Source organism: Leptopilina boulardi, unplaced genomic scaffold, assembly GCF_019393585.1.
Source record: "Leptopilina boulardi isolate dan_hultmark-lab unplaced genomic scaffold, ZJU_Lbou_2.1 LbouV2_291, whole genome shotgun sequence".
Taxonomy (NCBI): Eukaryota; Metazoa; Arthropoda; class Insecta; order Hymenoptera; family Figitidae; genus Leptopilina; species Leptopilina boulardi.
Genome location: NW_026137853.1, coordinates 513,053 through 535,906, shown reverse-complemented (window position 1 = coordinate 535,906; position 22,854 = coordinate 513,053). Strand labels below are relative to the sequence as shown.

The window sequence follows — 22,854 nt, the reverse complement described above, 5'->3', positions numbered from 1 at the left end:
AATGTATCTAAAAAAAGAAAACCGTAATTTTTTCACATTCCATTAACTTTAAATCATTCTTTGTAATTTTAAGTGTTTTTTTTTTTTAATTGAAATATTAATTTCAATTATCAATTATTATTATTTAATATTCTTTCTTTTTAGTTAATAATTAATATCTTTATATTTCTTATTAAGAGATTTAATTTAAGTCTATCAGTAAATGCACAGAAGTAACGATGTTGCCTATTGACAGGGGCGAGATTTGAATACGCAAAAGAAAAGAAATTTAAGAATATAATTAAACAAATAACAGTTTTAAAATATAATCATAATTAAATTCAAAAAATTAATATATTTTTTATATTATAAAATTATAAGTATAATATTAAATAAAAATTACTGTCATTTGAATTTGATTTTCGCGCCATAAAAACGGCAGTTACTTTACCGACCGTACATTGTTGTGAGGGCGCTGCCGTGCAAGTATCAGTGGTAGATGGAGTACTACATCAGTTCTATGTTAATCGCGACGCCGTGTAAATGCTTCTTCTCTCCGCCATATTATCATTAAATACTTTGGTGTGTTTTTGGTGTTGATTCCCAGACGCTTCTACTCTCGACGCTTACCGACGCTCGGCGTCGTTCGTTCAGTTACATGCGATTGACGCGCGATCGGGTAAATTAAAGTGGTGCAAAAGTGAAACCATCTCCGTTAATTTCACGGACCGTTTGGAAACTAAACAAGAATACGAAGGAGAAGAATACGTTATAACAATAAAAACGTGTACGAAGATAAAGTGAATACAAAAATGGAGAATAGGCCGGCGACGCTTCGTTCCAGGCGTGTCTGTCGTTTCTGTCTGACGGAATCGGAGCCGTTGAGCTACATTTATGATCGTGAAATGAGCAGATTATTTGTGGTGCCGCTTACCCTCCAGATTATGTCGTGTGTCGGCATTGAGGTACTTATTATTTACTTTTTTTTATATGTCTTGTTTTATTTAAATTATCTCAAAGTTTTATGATTTTTTGACCGATAGAGGAATTTTATTGAAATTCATTAAATGTTGGTGTGAATGATTAAAATTATGTAGTACATATAAGTCAATATCAAGGTAGATAACATTGATTATGAAAATACCGACAGAGTCGGACATTGAACGCACCTAGTAACCGCTATGTGACGATTATTATTTTCTATAGAAAAAGTAACAAATAAAAAGATAGTGGGGAGAGGTATTGAATTTATCGTTTTTTTTTCGTTATAATAATATTTTGCCAAAGAAAATTATAAATTAATATATTTTATTGAAAAATTCAAATTTCGAGTAAGATTTTATATGTTACGAAAGGTTTATTTTTTTCTAATTACAAAATCAATTTCCATTATTTTTTTTAAGTGATTTTGTTGGTAATGCAGATTTTCAATTTAAATTTGTAACGTTTAAATGTAAAAATTGTTTACCGACTGATTTTGAAAACAAAGTAATTTAAAAAATTTTTTTTTAATATTTTGTTATTATTTATTATGAGAAATATAACAATAATAAGAATTATTTATTTACTTTTTTATCTTTTATTTCATTTTTTTATAGTGTGGCAATATTTCTTTTAGGATAAATATTTAATTTTTGGAAAAAAATTTTATTTTATCTGAACGCTATTTCTCCTTTTTTCCAATTTATCCAAAACCGCAATCTTTTATCATCTTATTTTTAGGATATGTTTTAAAAAAGTAATTTTTCCTTTGTATCATTAAATTTTTTTTTGATGAAACATTAATTCAAAATTGGATATATTTTTTATTTATTTAAAAATATTTACACCAAGACACAAATTAAATTACAGATTTATTCTGTAATATGGAATTTTTATATTGTTAAACATTTTACTATATTGTGTATATTTTTTTATATTATAATTTTTATGTAATAATTATGTTATTAATTATTTTTTTTATATTAATTATTATGCCATTTTATTATTCGTATTAGTAATAAATTATTGATAATAGAATATATATGTATACTTAAATTACATATGTAATAATAATATTATGAATAATTTATTAATAATTATATTTGTTGATAATTGAATTTTTTTATTTTATTTTCGAAAAACAGTTGAACTGTATAAGGTGAATTTTTGTAAATATGCATATACATGAATCTAAATTATTTATAAGTATTTTAATTAAGGTTCATTTGTATACATATTAAAAACATGAATATTTATAAATTTGTTTTCAATTTTTTTTTATTTTAATTGACTTTTAAACAAAAGTATTTTTTTTTTTATGCGATAATGAAAGGAACAATATGATTCCTTTTTGCGTTTTTCGATCCTTTATTCCTCGATTTGTCCAATCCGATTAAAAGCGTTCTTTATTTTATGTGAGTGCGTGCATAACGTATGTATGTAATATTTTTTTATAGCAATATGTAATAATATTTTTCTAGATAATTTGTAATATTTTTAACGTTGAAATGATCGAAATTTTTTGTTAACTTTTTTTTCTTTTTAAAAAAATGTGTTGTACTAATATTTATTTTTTTTTATTTTAAAATTATTTTATCAAAGAAAAAAAAAATTTTCATTTTAGAATAGATTGTTGTTGTTTGTGATTTTTTTTTTTTTATATAGAGGTAGAAATTAATAAAGTAAAAAAAAATGATTAAAGTCGAATATTTCAATGTTAAAGGTATATGCGGCTGATGGAATGCCACAAATGATATGCAACACCTGTCGTTGGAATTTAGACCGCTCATATAAATTTAAACAACAATGTAAAAAAGCCGATGAAGCTTTACGAGCATATCCTGTATCTGGAGTATTACCCCGACCATTTCCTCCAATTTCCACCGAACCACCCGATACAAATAATAAAAGATCAGCCGAACAACGTGCTCATAATGAACAACAAAAGAAAGCGCGACTCGATAATGGCGATCGTGAAAGAAGAGAACGTCAAGCTGAAAAACAGAGTAAAGAAGAAAGAATTGATTTATATGACGAGGAACAAATGGATCGTGGCAGTGAAGGTGAAAATGAAGCAAATAATGAAAAAGAAGATCGCAAATTAGAACCAGGTGAAGTTAGAGTTCATTCGTGTACACTTTGCGAGCGTACATTCCCCTTGAGGCAAGCACTTTTATTACACATTCAACGTGCTCATCGCGATCGTAATTACAAATGCACTGAATGCGATCGTATGTTCTTCTCTAAATACGATCTCAATAAACATATTTTAACACACTCAGAAGATAAACCCTACACTTGTCAAATTTGTAATAAACAATTTGCTCGCGCCAATTTATTACAACGTCATGAGAAGGTACATCGCGATGAATTACGTTACGGTTGTCAGCATTGTGATCGAGAATTTTTCACCACTGATGAATTAGAAAAACATGAGGAAAGTGCACACAAGGCAAACAAACCATTTCAATGTAACATTTGCAATAAACGTTTTACCTATAAACAGGGTCTCGAACGTCATGAAATGCTTCACAGCGAGGACAAGAGTTTTGTTTGTGAATATTGCAAAGAAGCTTTTCGCACGAGTACAAAACTTGCTCGTCATTTAACAACACACGCTGGTCATCGTCCATATTTGTGTAAATTGTGTCCACGTACATTCCTTCTCTCTCATCATCTCACAAGACACATGCGTTCACATTCTGTTGAAAAACGTCATGTATGCGAAGACTGTGGCAAGGCATTCAAACGCAAAGAGAGCCTTGAGGTTCATCAATTGACGCACACAAAACGTTCAGGTCTTGGTTTAACGTGCGACGTTTGTCAAGAGACATGTCGCAATCGTGCCGATTATGTGACACACATTAAACAACATATTGAAGCTGGCGAAAAAATGGGTCCCGACGGTCTACAACCAGACATCAAAGAAAAAATAGAAATTGACTCAGAAGAAGACGACGAAGAGGAACAATATTCAGACGGCGATGATGATTATGAACCACCGCCTTACATTGTCAAGAAAATTCCCAAAGTAAAAACATCAGCCGAGAGCGAGGAGGACGATAAAGAAATGCGTGACGAAAAAGTTGTTTACGTACGTGGCAAAGATGGAACAATGGTAAAGAAAACAATAAAAACCCTAATGCCAATACAAAGAAGAGACACCACCGAAATTGTCAAGAGTCCCACTCAAAAAACACCAATGAAACAAGAAGATTTACCTGTTAAACAACGTGTTGACGAAACCGAGGCACAAGTGCAAAAAATCGTCGAGTCCGTCTTTAAGGAACATAAAATACCACTGAAACATCAAACAACACCAACAGAACAAAAAACACCCTCACAAAAACTCATTAGTCCAAAAGAAGAGAAACTCGAACCAAAATCACTCAATACTGTGAAAGTAATCAAGAGAATTGTTGTCAGAAAACCCGCTAGTGGCGAAACAATAGCAAAAGAATGTGAATTAGCATCACCGCAAACACCCACCTCTGGTGTTAAAGTAACAAAAAGAGTAATTGTCCGCCGTATAATTCGTCAAGGTGATACCACAAGAGAAGTAATAATGAATCCCGATGGTACTCTAATTGATCCCGCTGAACTTGCCAAATTACCCACAGGTAATGTTGTTAAACGCGTTGTTATGAAAAAATCCTTTGACAAAAGTCAAAATATACTTCAAACAATGATGCATTCACCTGAAATAAAAGCACAAGCAGCTAAAATACAAGAAACCCTTCCCGATCCTCTGAAATTCGAATTAAAAACAACACAAGGAAGTGGTGCAACAATTGTCGAGCAAACATCAACAAAGGATCAAGAGACAAAAGAAAAATTGGAACAACTTGAGAAAAGAGTTGAACAACAACGATTGAAAATTGAAGAATTACAAGCACGTAAACAGGAATATGAACCAGTCGATGAAATGCTACCCGAAAGACATGACGAATCAGAGGACGAACAACAATTACCATTAAAAAGGGTATTTGTTAAAAGGAAGCAAAGTATATATGACGAGGAACAAGAATATGATGAAACAAAAATAAAAGACGAAGAAATACCATCATCGCAAGAATCATTTGAAGTTGAAACACCAAAGAGCAATAAACCATCAATAACAAGTTCAAAAGTTTATGGTAATAAAAAAATAATTCTCCTTAAACCAGAAGAACAACCAACAACAACTACCGATGACGTTGAAATTAATCAAATGAATGAGGAACTTTCCAATATTCTCGATTCATCAGAAACAATTGTTAAAATGCAAGCAACAACATTGAGTCAATTGACAGAAATATCGGAAGCAAGTCAAAAACTTTATTTAGAGAATATTGAAAAAGAAGAAGGTGGTGGTGAAGTGGAGGAGGAGGAGGTAGCTGATCAACAAATTGAACAGGAACCAATGGAGGAACAAATTATTGCCGAACAGGAAACGAATGATGAAATAATTACGGAAAATACAGAAAATATTGAAAATATTGAACATATTGAACATATTGAACAAACTCCACAGGATGAGGAGGAAAAAATGGAACTTGAAGAACCAGTTGAGGAACATATGATAAATCAGGAAACAATACAAAATGACGAGCCTAATGAGGAAGTTCAAGAAACCACATTATCATTGAGCGGTCATGAGATTTCTGCATCTGGTGATATGTTTGATCAAACAACATCGGGCTCGATTATTGATAGTCAAAAAAATGATAATACACCATTGGAAGAATCTGTCATTGAATTGTCACAGGCAAATGATACAATTACTTTAAATGATACACACGATAGTCGCGATAGTCTTGAGGATAAACTCTCACAAATGGAGGGATGAAGATAGATTTAATTTTGTGCGGAGAATTTGCTTTTTTTCCTGTTAAACACATTTTCTAGGCTATTATTCTTTGAAAACAAATTCTTTTACAGAAAAATATTCCTTATTCCTTTAATATAATTCTTAAAAAAAAAAATTGTAATTTAGTTAATGAATAAAGGAACATTTTTTGAAAAAAAAAAGAAATTTTTTTCAACAATAATAGTCGAAAAATGTTCTTTAGTGATATTTTACTTCTTTTTCTTTCCAATTGCGATTTTTTTTTTTTTTTTTTCTATAAACCTAAAGAAATTTCAGAGATGTGTAAAAATTTTATAAACAAAAAATTATTTGGCAAATTTGGGGAAAAAATGGGCAAACAATTTTGAAAAAAAGTTGTACTAAATTTGTTTAATTACTTAAATGATTCAATTTTTTTTTTAATTTTTCAAGAAGAAATCAATTAATTTGGTTGTGTGGACCATAATTAGAGACAAGTAAAATTTTGGCTAACACAACCAAACTTTTGATTAATAAAATTATAGATGCATTTATTTGGATAATTAAATCAAATTTGAAATAAATTTTTTTTTCTTCAAATTGCATAAATTTAAATAAAAAAATTTTTTGAATTAAAAATTAAATATTGATTAATTTTTATACTTATTTTTACACATCGCGAAATTTAATTAATTATTAACTTCGTAAAAACGAAGTTGACGCTGGATATTTGTTTAAAATGGTAAATTAAAAAAATGTTTTTTGAAATTTTGTAATAACTTTATCAGATAAATTTCTTTTTTCATTAAAGGACAGTTATAGACGACTTTTTATATTCTGATTTTAGAGAAATGTTCTTTTTTTTACAAATAATAAGATTTTTTATTTTATACAATGAGAAAAATAATAAATATTGTAGAAAGCAATTAAGAAATATTACAAAAAATACTACTGACATTAAAAAAAAAATGGAAATATATTGATGTACATATTTTTACGACAAACTCTATTGTTTTTGTATTAATAAGTATAACATTTTACTACATAATATTATATAAACTTCAAAGGAATGTAATAATGAAGTAAAAAAAAAATAGTTATATTATTAGAATTAACTAAATCAATGTTGATACATATGAAAAATCCAGCGTCTAGTGGCATTTAAAGAAAAACAGTTACACAATATTAAAATTAATATATAAGTTAATTAATAAATAAAAAATTTCATTATTATTAATGAATTTTAGAATTTATTCCTTCAAGAAATAATTTAAACATAATCCACGTCTTCTTCATTTATTTTGAGACTCTTTTTTTTTACGTATAAAGAAAATGTAATTCTTATATAATGTTAAAATTTTATTATTCCACAACGAAATATGTAACCTTTTATGTTTCTTTTTTGTTGCGAAAATATGAAAAATCATCAAAGTAGAATTAAGTAATTGATCTGGCAAAAAAAAATGTGGTCTTGGTGTAAATATAAAATTTTGTTAATTATATAAAAAAATATATATATATACTTCGCTACATTTTCGATGGGAGAATTTCAATGTACATATATAATAAAATTGCAAGTAAAATAATAATTAATCTGTTATTATCACAGATTATATTTTTCATTAGTTTCTTTTTTTATATACATTTTTCAAATACTTTTTTAAATTATATAATATCTTACTTTTTTAAAAATTAAATTTAAAATAAATCTCTCTCAAAAAAAAAATAACATTCTCTCGTCAATATTCATGATTGATTCGATGCTATTTATTCAGTATATATATACATATAAATAGGGAAAACCATAAAATAAAAAATGAACCCACTTCATGTGACAATTATAAAATAAAAATTTTGTTTATTAATTAGTTGAAAATTATTTTTAAAAAAATTAATGATTTCTAAATACTCCATTTGTCAGTTAAGAATTAAAAAAAAGTTTCTTCGTTGTTTCATTTTACTGATTTTTTTTTACATCTCATTGACAAATTTTAATGGTTTTCCTTGAACAATTAGCAATTAGTGTTAATTATAGTTCTAACTAGTAGAAAAGAAAGATATGCAAATGATATTCGAAAATGTTTGCTACTCTGTATTAAATACAAAGTGTGGTGTGTATATGTCAAAAGATAAAAGATTGCTTTTTTTTGCATACCCTTATTCCTTTCTATCCTTGTATCAGAAAGTAGATTTCAAAATTTAATAAATTTAATATAATAAAATAATTTTGTAAAAATTATATTAATTTATAAATAATAGTTACAGTAAATAATAAATAATTCTTATGGTAAATAATTTATAAATAATAATTATGGTAAATAATTGATAAAAATTATAAATAATAATAGCTTTTAATTCTTCAGATTACATAAATTTTTAATTAATGAAGAAATTATAAATTTAATTTTAGTCAGAAATAATTGTTCTGTAAATTTTTAGTTTATTTAAGAATTTATTTGGTACATTAAAAGTTGGAGTTTTCAGAATGTCATTAAAAAATTTGTTTTAAACTTTGTACAAAGTATTTATCTTTTATTATACAGCAATAGATGCTACTACAGTCATAAAATTATTTTACGCAATAAAGAAGTACTCGCATTTTTAAATAAAGTATAAAATTGACGGTAGGCGATGAAAAATAAAACAATCGTATATTTGAGTTTCGAGTTTAAAAAAAATTTCAGTTTTCAAAATTGGAAATTATAATTTGCAAATTAAATTAATAAATTAAAAATCAGTTTTTAATATAGAAACTGAAAAAAATTATTATTTTTAATAATTATATTATTTATATATTATTATTATTAATTTTATATTTACATAAATATATTTATATAAATATAAATCTTTATATTAATAATAATTAATTTTAATTATTATCATTAATAATTTTGAATATATTATCAATTAATTAAAATCGAAACCCAATATTTGATAAATAAATATTACATAAGCGTATATAGTAGAAAATATTTCGATCTGTATATAATGAATGTAATTTTCGCGTATAACTTAATCTATGAAAAAAATGAAATGGTTTATTAATATTAATTAAAGGGTGCGAGTGTTAATGAGAAGAGCATTCATAAAATTAATATTAATTAGTATTCGGTTTTCGGATAAATGAAAAATTATTTATCGATAACTAAAATTAAAAATCACACATAGTAAAATAGTCGGTGTTTTTTTTTTATCTCAAAAAATTGCCAATTTGCGTTTATCGGACAATACAAATAAAATATTAATTAAAAAAAAAAAAAAAAAACATTATCAACGTGAACAAATATCACAAAATTGTTACTAGGTGGCTCTACTATCATTATTTTCATGTATATAGAAGATCATTGATCGTTTCCCTCTTCTGAAAATTTATGCATTTGGAGTGTAAAGCTGTTCTTTGAATAATTACATAAAATATTAAAAATAGACATAAATATTTTAATTATATATTATGTAATATATTAAATATTTTAATATGTGTATTATACCTATCTATATTATATAGCTGTGATGAGTAAAATACAACTAATATATTATATTTAATCTCTTAAAAGGAACTGAATAATAATTTACGATTTTTTTTTACAAAATAAAATTTAGAACACTTGTAGAAAAAAGGGCTTTAAAAAAATCTAGTCAGAAAATTAATAGCCATAAAATTTGTATCTACAAATTTTTATAAATTTTATAAATTATTCCCTTAATTAGTGTGTGGTAAGAGACGCATTTTTTTTTTATAATATAAAATCAAGCATAAGGTTTTTGTAAAAAAATTTACTCAAAGCTCATTTTATATAAACACAATTGGCAATCATTTTTTGAAAAATTAATTATTTATTGATTTTTTGAATTAATAATAACTAATTTTTAATAATTATTTAAATTAATTATAAAAAAATTATTAATTTAAAAATTAATTATTATTGATTCTAAAATTTACAATAATTTAATATTTCACTGTTACTTTTCGTAAGAACACAACCAGAAAAATCTTTTATTTCTGACTTGAAAAAAATTTACATATTTTTGTCTCTTTATATTTTTTTTTTCTCAATATTTAAAAATCCATTTTACATAAAAATGCGGTATAATTTTGAAAAAGCACTTTCAACCATTAAAATGAATTAAAAAATTAGCTTTTTAGTAATAGTAATAATTTTATAAAAATAGTGTAACTTAAATTTTAACTTGGATAAAAATTTCTTCGTGATGATGCGAATGAAAATTGGTCTTCTCCAGTATAAAGACGAACGTTTATATATAAAATATAAGCATGCAGCATCATGCTGGTTATATATATATATGCTTGATTAAAAAGTGCGCAAATGAAGATGTAGTAGATTAACCGTTGTTAAATCAAGCAGGTTGAGAGCCCTTCTTGCTTGTAAGCCGTTGGAGCTGGAAAATAACGGTTATGACTCTCGATTTTTTTTTGTTATTAAAAAAAAAAGAAACGAAAAAAAGGGAAAACCACGCTCTTCGATTCTCTTTGTATTTTTTTTCTCATCTCTCATCCCTAAAGGCCACCACGTCCGCTGTCGATGTACTCGAACCGCTGTGGGGCAGATATTTCAATTTACTCAAATCAGTATAAATTCTTTGGACCAGTCATTTCATTACATCGATCAATGATTTTTATATTTTATTTATTTTTTTCTTGAAAAAAAAAAAAAATGTTAAAAATACAAAACAATTTTTTTTCCAATTCATTTGATTCGAAAATTAATTTTGATATAATTTTTTTATGGAAACAAATATTGTTTGTATTTTTTAATTTTTGATATTAAAATAAATAAATTTTTTTTTTTATATAAATCATTGATGGTTATATAGGAAAATTTCCATTTTGGCATCCAAATTTAACTGATTTAAATTAATAATATTCTTTTGCGGAAAAAAAAGATTTTGCTTGTCTCAAATAATAATTTTGATTTACATAAATGTATATCTAATAAAATTTCTAAAACGGTATATAAACTTTGACGTGAGAAAAAAAAATTGGTTCTAAATGAAATTAACACTTTGTAAGCCTATAATTAAGGTTGAAGTAGGTGAATGCAATATGGCAAGATTACTATACTTTGTTCAGATAAGATATTATGTATATATATATATTGAAAACAATATTCAGAATTTAGAACTATTCTCACATTTATATTTTTTTACACTAATTAATGTGTTAGATTAACCATAAAGATAAAATATCTAATGTATCCTGTTTCTTTTTTTTTTACTGATAATATATATTTTTTTGTGTGATTTCTATTGTAAAATTTACCCTCGAATTTAATATTTAAAAAATTTATTTTTTTTAATCAAATATTTCGAATTATTTGAATTCAAACAAAATTCCTTGTTATCATCATCCAATTATTGAGACAGCAAAATCTTTTCTATTTATTATCAGAGAGAATCGATTTTTAATAAAAATTAAAGTGAAAAATAGTTATTTCAAATTTGTTACTTTAAAAAAAAAAATTGTTAAAAAAATGCAATCAAACGATATTTTTAATTCACAAAGAGATTTTCATTTTAGAAAATTATAAAATTAATAACAAATTGAAAAAAAAGGAAATTAAAACAAAATAATAAGAATAAATATATAACTGACAAAAATGGTAGTAAATAAATATAAAAATGCAAGTGTTCTATTTTAATGAAATATTTTAATAACTTTTTTAAATTTTTATTTTATTAAAATTAAATTTGTAAAGTAAATTTTTTTTTTCTTCGAATATATTAAATTCTATTTATAAACTTAATTTACAATGAGACAAAAAATTTATTTTTCTTTTTTTCAAAAATTTTATATTTCTAAATTTAATTTATATAAAATAGAACACGTGCATTTTTGTTATTATTTGAATCGATATTTTTTCTTTTACATGCTCGAAGTAGTGTATACCTCCTTTTCTTCAGTGGCCACATTTGCATAATTTGGAAGCTCTTGCTCTTTTGCTGTACCAAGTGCATGTGTATAAATTAAGGCACCAGCCACCCCACCCAAAATTGGTCCAATCCAATAAACCCAATGATCGTTATAATCTCCTAATGCAACAGAACTACCCAATGATCTCGCAGGATTCATTCCTGATCCTGTTCTTTTCACCTAAAATTTAGAAAATGAAAATTATTTTTAAAAAAATTAAAATAAAATTTAATTAAAAGAATTTTTAATTAATAATTTTTTTTAATTTTAATTTTAAAAAATTTTAATTAACAATTTTTTTTTAATTTTAATTTAAAAAATTATGAATTAAATAATTGAAGAAAAGAAAAAATTTCTTACGGCAATAAGGTGGCATGCAGAGACAGTGAGGCCAATAATTAAGGGCGCAACACCTTTACTTTCCGGTTTTCCTCCATCGCAAGCGCCACAAACAACCATTACAAGAATTAAACATAGGAAAAATTCAATTCCAAATCCTTGTACCGGTGTTAATTTATTTAATCCCACGGCTCCTAATTTATTTTCCGAAAAATTCACTTCATCAGAAAGGGCTCTCAAAACTGCTGAACCGGCAATTGCACCTGCACATTGCGATAACACGTAAAGAATCGCTCTTATCACTGGCACCTGAGAGAAAAATTTTCTAATTAACAATAGTAATTAATTAAAATAAAAATACTAATTAATTATTATCAATTATTAATTAATTAGTAACTAATTTATTATTAGTTATTAATTAATTAGTAACTATTTAATTGTTAGTTAATAATTAATTAATAACTAATTAAGTATTAGTAATTAATTTCAATTAACAATGAAAATAATGGAAATAAATTAAAAATGAATAATAATTAATAATAAATTTTTTGAAAAATTATATGATTATATCTACCTTTCCAATTGCCAACATTCCAAATGTAACGGCAGGATTAATGTGACCCCCTGACACGTGACCAATAGCTTGAACCACACCTGCAACTGCTATTCCAAAAGCCAAACTTATTGCTACAACATTGTCAGTCATAACTGCACCACATCCAAAAAAATTGAGTAGTAACGTTCCCAAAAATTCAGCAAACAATGCACGATACAATCCACTCTTCTTGTCTGTTAGCTCGTGAGCACCCAGAGCATTTTTCAAACTTGCCATCTATATTGAAAGAAAAAAAAAACAAGCAAAAAGATTTCATTAAACAAATTAAAATTTCGTTTTCAAAAATTTATTACATACAAGTTTAAATTGTTTAAATATTTTTGATTTTATAAAAAAAAGTGTTTTTCAAAAATTTTTTTTATTTACCCTGGAATATATATATTTGTCGGAACTAATTGACAGATAAAACTCCTTGAAGTTGCGTCTGTTTTTAAAGTTTTATCAATTGTTTTTTTTTTATTTTTTTAATTTAAAAAATTCAATTTTAACAAAAAAAATTTTTTTTTTATTATTTGACAAATAATGCCACTCAGAAAAAAATACTCTTCCGTTTAGAGGATTTTTCTCATTTTTATAAATAATTAAAAATAATAATAATTAAATATGTATAAAAAATTGAATTATTTTGGATGACATTTTTTTTCTTTACTTTTTTTTTTTTTAATTAAAAGATTTAGGAGAAAAGGAAGATGTGTCAAGATGTTAGTTGATCTGACATAAACATTAATTTATCCAGCAGCACTTAATGTACAAAAAAAGAGACAACGAACCAACGCAGCCGTTTAGCAGTTCCGTCGATTTGCGTCATGAATTTAGATCGAGGACGCGTTTAGAAACGTTATGAGTTTTGCCCCGCTGAAACGAAATGCAGACTCCCCGACAGGTTGACATTATTATTATTACACGATTGTCTGTCACACATGGCAAATTATCTAGAGTCCTGGCCAAGGTCAAGTCAGATAAAATTACTATATAATATATGTTTATTATTTTATTATTATTATTATTTATAATTTTTTTCACATACAGAAAGACCCGGAAATGAAATTTCGAATTTGTAATTTATATTTAAATTTTTTTTTAAATATTTCCCTACCAATTTTCATTTTGAAATTTTTTATCTGTGATTAAATCCTAAGTATATTTTTTTGTGCAATTTTCATTTTTAATTAACTTTTTTTTTATTTTCTTATTTTTAAGGGATGGCAAAGGAAAATATTACCAAAGTCTCCACGCAGTATATTCGGAAATTAAAAGGCAAAATTGAAGTTGCGATGTATAAAAATCTTCTGCATACGTGAGTCATTATAATTACAAGATTATTAATTTTTTTTGTTGTCATTTTATCATAAATAGAGTTGATGGAACCATTTTTAAACCAATTTTTTTTCGCCTTTAAAATTAGATTCAATTATTTTATTTGTTTTAAATAAAAGTTTATTTAAAACAAATAAAAATTTATTTAAATCAAATAAATATTAAAAACTTAATTTTTCTCCAGATATTTAAAAATAGAATGCGAATGTAATATTTATAAGTAACCAGGAGCAAAGACATATTCTTAAATTTAGAACAAGAAATTTTTTTGTTAACTATATTGAATGACTGATTCTTAATCTAATAAAATGTTTATATATACATACGGGGTAAAATGTAAAATTGGCCTATTGCCAAAATTTCCATTTGAACAAGAAATCTTTTGATTATTTTGATAATAAAATAAGCTTTTTCGGTTACTAATTAATTTAAATGTCACCCACGCATGAATTTTTTTTTCCTCAATTTCCTTTTTTATACAATTAGCATGACTGCGGGATGCAACAGTATATACACAATTAAACATAGAATCATGAATGTAGGCCGACGAGTTTATCCGCGAGACATGGCGTTCTTATCTTCCTCTTGAACCTCTCTTCCTGAAGATTTATACTTATATCTATATAGGAACGTATGTTTACTCTTGCGGATCACTTGAGATAAAATCTATAATATATGTAAATCGAGTAAAAAAAAAAAACCCCCCTCGATGAAAATTACTATAATTTATGATTTATTTGATATTCATAACTGTATCAATAAATAAATGTGTAAACAAATTCGTTTTAACAAATTAGTCGTGTCGAAAGGTTTATTAACTTTGTTGGTAAACGAGAAAAACTGGTTTTTATTCTGAATTTAAGAATATAACTTTGCAGAATATTATAAATTTCATTCATAAAGTTAGAATACATTATTTTTGAAATAAGAAACACCTTTCTTAAATTAAGAAATAATTATTTTATATTAAGAAAGAATCTTCTTAAATTAAGAAACGTTCATCTAGAATTGATTATGACAATTTTAAAACAAGAAATACTTTTCTTAAATTAAGAAACAATAATTTTAAAGTAAGAGCCGGCCATCTTATATAAGGAAACAATAATCTTACATTAAGAACCAATTATCTTGAATTAAGAAACAATTCATGAATTTATAAAACAAAAAATTGAATCTGAATTTCAGGCTTTTCGATAAATCTTACTTTTATATTTGCATTTTAAATTAAGATCAGCTTTATATTTTCAAGACTAATTATTTAATTTTCAAACGTATTATATCTTAAATTAAGATTTTTTTTAAGAGGAAAATTTTATAATTTAAAATACACAATAAGTCTCATTTAAAATTTCTCTAATATGTAAATTATAAATATTCACTTATAGTAGTTTTAATAAACTCCAAAAAATAAATCTATATTTTGAGAGGGAGTCAGTTTTTTCATGTTTCTTTATGCAAATAAAATTCTATTAATTTAAAAATTCAAATATATAAATAAAAAAATTTACAAATTATAAAAATAAACAGCAAATGAATATTTTATGAAGTGACTAACTTTTTATAATTTTATCAATTATACAGACATTTTTACCATTTATTTTTGGTATTCAATATTAATTATGACATCAAGATTTTTCGAAATCGAATGCTTTAAAATTTTATTGAAATTTAACTATATGGTGAGAATAAATATTTTTAAATAGCGATGATGATAAAAAAAAAGAATTGACTGTGATTTAATCAATTTCAAATATATGGAAAAAAAATATTCAGCCAGAACACATTTCGAGACATTAAATTTTGCGTGGGGGTTGTGTTAGATGATCATTTCACTGAGATGATGTCACACGTACAATTCAAGTTTGTTTCCTTTGCGTGCGGACGCAAATTATCTTTGTCCACTTGCCTTCTGCATCATTCAAAAAAAAAAAATTATATTTTTTGTATTTGTGGCTAGATTAGGGACTTTATTTATTTTATTTATTTAAAATTGTTACTATTATTATTTTAAACTAATAAAAAAATACGTAAAAATGAGTCATTATTAGGAGAAAAAAAGTAACTAATCCATTAATTAATAATTAAATTAATTAAATTTTAATAATTTCTTTAAACCAAAAATTCATGATAAAATTTTAGCAGTAACATATCTTTCTGCATTGTTTTGAATGTCTATTCTGGTTTGTCACATTATGTGCCACTTTATGTATTTTCAGCTCCTTAGTCTCAATATATTTTAACAGCTAAAACTTTGTTTACTTATCGAAACTGACTGAAATTTATTTCACTATTTATTTAAATAATTTTTTACTTTTTATTTTATTTTTTAAAAATTTATTTTCATTTATTTAATTATTTATTTAACAAATTATTCATTAATAAATATTCAATATTTTTTAAAAAATAAAATATAAAAAAATGTCAAATTAATTATATTTAATAATTAATAATAATAATTAATTTTTTTAAATAATTTATACTTTTTTTTAATCTATAGACAGAAAATTAGAAGAATTTTTTTAAAAAAAAATTATTTAATTGTACATAAATATAATTCTGTTTTGATAAATTTTTGAAATCTTTTATTTAATTTGTATTATAAATATTCTTAATCGATTAATTAGTTATTCTTCTTACAACAAAGTTTCTAGTCGTAGATAATTTTATTCCTCTTTATGGCGCGAAAATTGATCAATAAATTAGCCTTTTGTAAAAAAAAAAAAAATCTGACTCTTAAAGTCCGCTACGATTTATCGTCTATAGTCTTTACTTGTTTTTATTATTAAATAAATTACGTAATTATTCTAAGAATTTGCAAACAGTGTCGCTTTTTTATTCAATAATTTTATTGAAATAATTACGTAATATATATAATAATTTTTAATTAATCAGCTCGTATATAGATTATTAAATAAAATAAATTGTATTCATATTCAAAGATTTCGCGATTTAATTTTTTTAATAAAAAAATTTTTTTTTAATGTTAATTAGTATTATTTTCTTGTTTTACTAAAAGATCAAAGGATTTTTTTTTTTTGAAAATACTCTTAGGGTTTTTTTTTTATTTGAAAAATTTCTTGATTAAAAGTATTGAAGTTTAAACCCCCGGTGCACACATGATCATTAGCCATATTTGGGAAAATGAAAAAGTCACACTCAATTCCCATCAATCACGCGTTCTTTTACCTTTCGCGAATCCCGGTTGGACCAGTAATTCAATCGTTCTACTTTTACAGAGAACGAAAATAATAGTTTCTGATGTCTTATTATGGTTGTTGCTAGTCGCGAGTGAATACACTCTAAATATTCAATGCGCGCGGTCATGTTTTCGCAATGAACCTGTGTAAATTCACCTGGTACTATCAGTCATATCTCTATATATATATATATATAAAAACCAACATTACATACGTGATTATAAAGTAGCTAGTTTTGTAAACGGTTCTCAAGAGCAAGACCGCAAATGGTTAACCGGTTGTATGTCAGCGAGATACTTTTTTTTTCTCCTTTTTTCGAATAAAACTCCTTCAATGAATTTTATATTGAATGCCCGCTGAGATAACACGTCGAGTTACGGTTCTTTTGCACATGCAATCATTTACAAAAACAGATTAAGAAAAAAGAAAAGTCTTATTTTAAGATAGGTAAAAAAATTACATTATATTTGTTTTGAAAAAAAGCTGGTCTTATATAATTTAAAAAATCTTTTATAATTTAAACTCAAATTTTTCCCCACTTTATAATATTCTTAAAAAAAAAAAACTAAAAAATGTATTTAAGTTTATTTATTTCATTAATAATCATAAATGTTTCAATTTTTTGTTTGAATCCCCTTGTTGGTCGTAGTCGTTAAGGCGCATAAATGTACGAATCATGAGTCCTGCGTTTGAATCTCTCCGCGGGCGTTAGATATATTTTTTTTATTATTAGAATATAAATTATTCTTATTCATATTTTAATAAAACAAAAAAGAAACATTATTAATGTTAATAAAATTAGTGTAAGAAAAATTTTTTAAAGTTTAAAAATTTTTTTATTTTAATTATTTTTAATTGCCGTTAAAAATGTGGAAAAAAAATAGACGAATTTCAAAATTGGAAATCGCTTTTTTTGCGAAAGAATTTTTTTTAATAAAAAAGTTTTATGATCTTTCGTAAACTTAAATTGCTATAAATAAGATTGTGCTATTTTTGCATATTTCTTACATAATGAAAATAAATTTTTTTAAATACTATTTGATATACATATATTGTGAAAAGTCCCTGACAATTCCTGTTTCGTTACGGTTTTGTTACTCCAGAAAAATACAGAAGTGAGATTCAGTTCCTTTATTGTTTCTCAGATATTAAGAAATTCAAAATAATATATTACAATTAGGTTTTTTTTTAAAAAAAAACTAATTAATAGCAATTAGTTTTTGATTAATTATCACCACAATATTATATATATTATAATAAATTATTTACGAATTCTTAAAAATAATTAAAAATATTAATATTCAAAATTTAATTTTTAAATTAAATTCCAAATTAAAAATAGCTCTATATAAATATTTGGTACATTTAGATGTAATTTTCATTAATTCTTAAAAAATAACTAGTAAGAGAAAATTTATTTATTTTGTAGAAAAATAGAAGTGATGAAAGATTCATATCATTCTTGTACGTCTTTTGTTTTATTCAACATTATTATGGAATATGTAACAAATTCCCATTCGATACTGCGTGCAAAACGGGGCATATCACGAATAGAAAAATAATTCTTGTTTACTTGTGAAGAAAAAATTTAATTTTTCCAGTAAAAAAAAAAAATGCATTTGAAAAATGTTTTAAACATTAAATTTTTTTCAATGCTTTTTCAAAATATTTTAAACATTATTAAATATGTTTTAAACATTAAAAAACTAGTAAACAAACTGAATTTATTATAAACAATAATACTCTCTTTGCATTATAAAAAAACAATAAAAAATAAATAATTTGCGTTTAATTAATTTAAAAATATTTTTAATTATTAAAATGAGATTTTTTTGTGTTTAAAAAAAATACTAAAGGTGCAAATTGTCGTTTATAACATTTCTTTACGACTTGCAAGTCAAAGACAAATATTGACAGTGAACGTGTCTTCATTTCCAACGACTAAAAAGTATATCATACGCACTAATTAACAGCATGAAGTTACCATGTTAAAATTGTTTTATTTCAACTTTATAATTTTTGTGAAAAAAAATAATATTTTTAGTTTATATAAAAAAATAGCCGTTTTTTAACGAAATGATTTTTATCTATTTTGAAAAAAATCTAAATATAGGAAATAAACAATTATTAATCCATTTACTTCTTGTGATTTTGATTAATTAACTGATTGCTATTATAAAAATAGCTGAGACTCACTTCTGTGTAAACAGTAATATTGGAATTTAATAAATTTAAAAAAAAAAAATCCAATTAGTGGAAATGAAAGGGTGGAGTCGCGACAAATCCTCTAATTATAATCCCAATTTTTTATAACATCATTTAAAATTTTTTTATAAAAATTTATTAAAATATTAAAAATTTAAATTAAATTTTATTTTTATTTTTTATTTCTTAATATGTTTATATTTTCTTTATTCACAAATTATCAATAGATTTCTATATATATTTAAATTCAACTTTAATCATCAATGAAGCAATTATTACTTCATTAACTTGTTTTGCATCAATTTTTTTTTCTTTAATAAAAAACAGGTATTTTTTTTAATTTTATGTCATAATTCAGTGGTAATTTTTGCGCTAAAGCATAAAACAATATTTAATGTTTGGAACAATTACCGCATAAATAGTAAAAAAAAAAAAAAAAAATTGTTAAAACCTATATAAATTTCCATAAATAATTACACACCACCATATACGCAGATAAATAGAAATTAAAGAAGAAAAAAATCTATTCGTTCATATGTGAATCATTATTAAATAGTTTGTTGGTTTAATTAATCTTGACCTTGAATAGAAAAAAAACATAACCTTGTAAAATTGAGTTCAATAGTGCCAATTACAATTGGCCAACATCTTCATATGTATTTTTTTATTTTTATTTTCCATGATTGACACTTGTTAATTAATCTTTCTCTAATAGAATTTCAATTCAGGATTAATTACTTCATTAAATTTTTTCTCGACTGTGACTTTTTTCATAATCGGGAATTTTTGATTTGATCATTATTTAATAACAATAATAATTATTTTAATAAATATTATTACTTATTGAATCTATAATAATAATTATCATTATAATTCATTGTAATAATAATAATAATAATAATTATTATTATTATTATTATTATTCCTAAATAATAATGTATTTATTATACATAAAATTAAAGCAATATATTAAGTACGTATTTTTTTAGAAATTAAGTAACGTTTCGTTTCTTATCAAATAATCACTTGTTGATGCACCGTCCTTTAAAAAAAAAATAATCCTCAGTTGTAAAGTGAATAGAAATAATTATCTTATCATTGCTAATATTAAAAAGAATTTTTTAATTTACAAATTAAAATTTAAATAATTTAAAAAGAAAATTTTTTTAAATTAAATTTTTCATCTGATTTTGAGAAATAATTGTGGTTTTCTTTGCGGATTCATTGAGAGAAAGAAAATTGATATCATGAAATGAAAAGAGATAGGTATTCTGCCCTTCTTTGTAATATCCTCCGTACATTCACCTCAAACAAGTATACAGGGGGGCAAAAAAAGGTACTTACTCTGAAGATCTACTAAGAATCACGGGGCTGTAAAGGATTTATTTTCTCTTGAACAATCACTTAAACGAACACCAACAATTTGAATTTATTAAACGGAAATTAACATCCGAATAAAAAATTGAAAAAAAACAATATTTTTGGGTATAATTTTTATATGCGGAGAATTAAACGAAAGGAGGCAACAGCCTCAACGTCGGCGTTTCTGAACGACAACTGGGCTGTACTATAGAGCTTGCCAATCTCATATAGGTATCTGGCAGCGTCTGTTCTGGAACTGAGAACTGAAGTAGCTTTACTTCTTTAGTTACGGGAGAGAAGGGATATACGTGTATATACATATATATAGGAGAAACTAAAACTCAACAACAATAACAACAACAAAGTCCAGGTGGTTGCATTATCCCCTTCGAAAGATCTTTCTCTATCGAATGATAAATAGCGACAAAAAGAATCGTGTTGTGAGATTGTATAGGGAAGCTGGGATTAAAATCTACGAGAAATTCTTTTATATGTCAGATCAGTTTTGGTTTATTCGATTCATAAAAATTTACACTTTGTGATTTCTATATTTTCCGTAGCTGTTGCTTTGAAAAGGTACCTTTATACTTTTCTGGTTAAAGTAACCAGAATTCTGGTTGTTTTAATAAAAATACTGCTTAGCAGAAAGTTCTGATAACCAGATTCTGGTTTGTTATCAAAACTACAGTTTTGCAGAAAAGTTCTGATAATCAGAATTCTAGTTGAATTAACCAGAATTCTGGTTGTTTTAACAAGATTGCTGCTTACCTAAAAGTTCTGATAAACAAAATTCGGGCTGATTTAACTAGAATTCTGATATTTAAAACTTTCTGTTTAGCAGTAGTGTTGTTAGAACAAGTAGAATTCTTTTTTCCACATGACTACTGCTTAGCAGAAAGTTCTGATAATCAGAATTCTAGTTAAATCATCCAGAATTCAGGGGTACTTTAAAAAATACCAGCAGTATATTAATCATTCTTTCTGGTTAAAATAATCAGACTTTTTTTTCACTGCAAACACCTCACTCGAGTAATTTAAAATTTTTCCACAAAAGATTAATTTATTTCTCCAATTTTTTATTTAAGTTTACGAAAGGTATTTCAGAAGTGATGAGACATTCTCACAACACGTTTAATTAAAATGTTATTGTCACAATTATATATTATGCAGTGATGCCATTGGCTAGAAAAGAAATCAAAAATAATTACAATTTTCTTAGATATTAAATTTGAACGGTTCTTTCAAATTATATATATATATACATTTAACGCGTAATGAAGCGTAAAAAGGAATGGCAAACACTCGCACGAGAATTCCATATAACAAAAGCATGACAATGGGAAATAAATTTTCGGAGGAGAAATGCCAATTTTAACGGTACATTATACTTACTTCATTGGTATCTGTAACTTATTGTGATACTTTAACCGATTTGTATCAGGATTAAGTTATCAGAATACTCCATATATAAACATTTTCAATTTAGGTGTGTCGTTATTTTATATTTCAAATGGATGGAAATAACTATATAGTTTTAGTTTATTTTTTTCCTAAATAAGATGGTGATTCAATATATTTATGTAAATCATTTTCCATTTATCGTATACAGTAATAACATTTAATCTACAATAATTTCTCAACAATTCATACTTCTTATTATCTAGGAATGTTTCTCAATAACAATAATACATCATTCGATGCTTCCTGATGATCAATGGTCTAAATCAGAATCTTACTAATCGTAACAAAATTCATTTGTTAGATTAATTTTTTAGTGGTTGATTTTAACTATAATCTAGTATTTATTAATTCTTCTATAACGAATTTCGAGTTTTCTTAAAAATTTTTCGTAAATTTACAATCACTAGTAATGATAAATAATAATTCTGTTAATCTAGTTGTCAGAAACGACAGAAAGTGACATAAGTCAACGAGTGGAGGTGTGGCTTATGACATGTGTATAATAAATGCGATTTCAAAGTCATTAATTATGTTTTCATTCATGAAACAACTCGCTGTTTTAACATCAATTACTTTATGTCTCATCATCACTATTAGGTGCTATTATCTTCGAAGCTTTAACATTCTCTTTTGCATTTATCTGAATTTATTCTCTAATGAA

The 22,854-nt window shown here is 24.8% G+C and overlaps 3 protein-coding genes across 4 annotated transcripts in view; 2 read left to right on the top strand and 1 right to left on the bottom strand.

Moving 5' to 3' along the window:
- Positions 1–507: 507 nt before the first annotated feature.
- LOC127282223 (uncharacterized) lies at positions 508–9,032 on the top strand. The gene is made up of 2 exons (XM_051306382.1): positions 508–944; positions 2,684–9,032. Exons 1-2 carry the CDS (start codon positions 792–794, stop codon positions 5,786–5,788), a joined length of 3,258 nt encoding a protein of 1,085 aa, XP_051162339.1. The 5' UTR covers positions 508–791; the 3' UTR covers positions 5,789–9,032.
- A 324-nt stretch (positions 9,033–9,356) lies between these two features.
- LOC127282227 (aquaporin AQPAe.a-like) lies at positions 9,357–21,003 on the bottom strand. 2 transcript variants are annotated; one of them, XM_051306390.1, is made up of 5 exons: positions 20,715–21,003; positions 12,610–12,867; positions 12,057–12,344; positions 11,673–11,876; positions 9,357–10,322 (listed from the first exon to the last, which is right to left on the bottom strand). In XM_051306390.1, the coding sequence occupies exons 2-5, from the start codon at positions 12,865–12,867 to the stop codon at positions 10,284–10,286; spliced, it is 789 nt and encodes a 262-aa protein (XP_051162347.1). In that variant the 5' UTR covers positions 20,715–21,003; the 3' UTR covers positions 9,357–10,283. The 2 variants fall into 2 exon arrangements, with proteins under 2 accessions (XP_051162347.1, XP_051162346.1); XM_051306389.1 differs by having other exon boundaries at positions 9,357–10,165.
- LOC127282225 (aquaporin AQPAn.G) overlaps positions 13,839–22,854 on the top strand; it is a 43,049-nt gene continuing 34,033 nt past the window's right edge. Inside the window, exon 1 of the mRNA XM_051306385.1 lies at positions 13,839–13,948. The gene's annotated coding sequence lies outside the window, so the exon portion shown is untranslated. The remainder of the gene's footprint in view (positions 13,949–22,854) is intronic.

Bases quoted from the DNA above. Each gene is read 5' to 3' on its own strand.
- LOC127282227 (XM_051306389.1), bottom strand. From the start codon at position 12,867: ATGGCAAGTTTGAAAAATGCTCTGGGTGCTCACGAGCTAACAGACAAG. The intron at 12,345-12,609 runs GTAGATATAATC...TTTTTCTCTCAG, and splicing joins GAATGTTGGCAATTGGAAAG to GTGCCAGTGATAAGAGCGAT. The intron at 10,166-11,672 runs GTATACACTACT...GTTATTTTCCAG, and splicing joins TGGCCACTGAAGAAAAGGAG to CTCCAACGGCTTACAAGCAA.
- LOC127282223 (XM_051306382.1), top strand. From the start codon at position 792: ATGGAGAATAGGCCGGCGACGCTTCGTTCCAGGCGTGTCTGTCGTTTC. The intron at 945-2,683 runs GTACTTATTATT...TCAATGTTAAAG, and splicing joins TGTCGTGTGTCGGCATTGAG to GTATATGCGGCTGATGGAAT.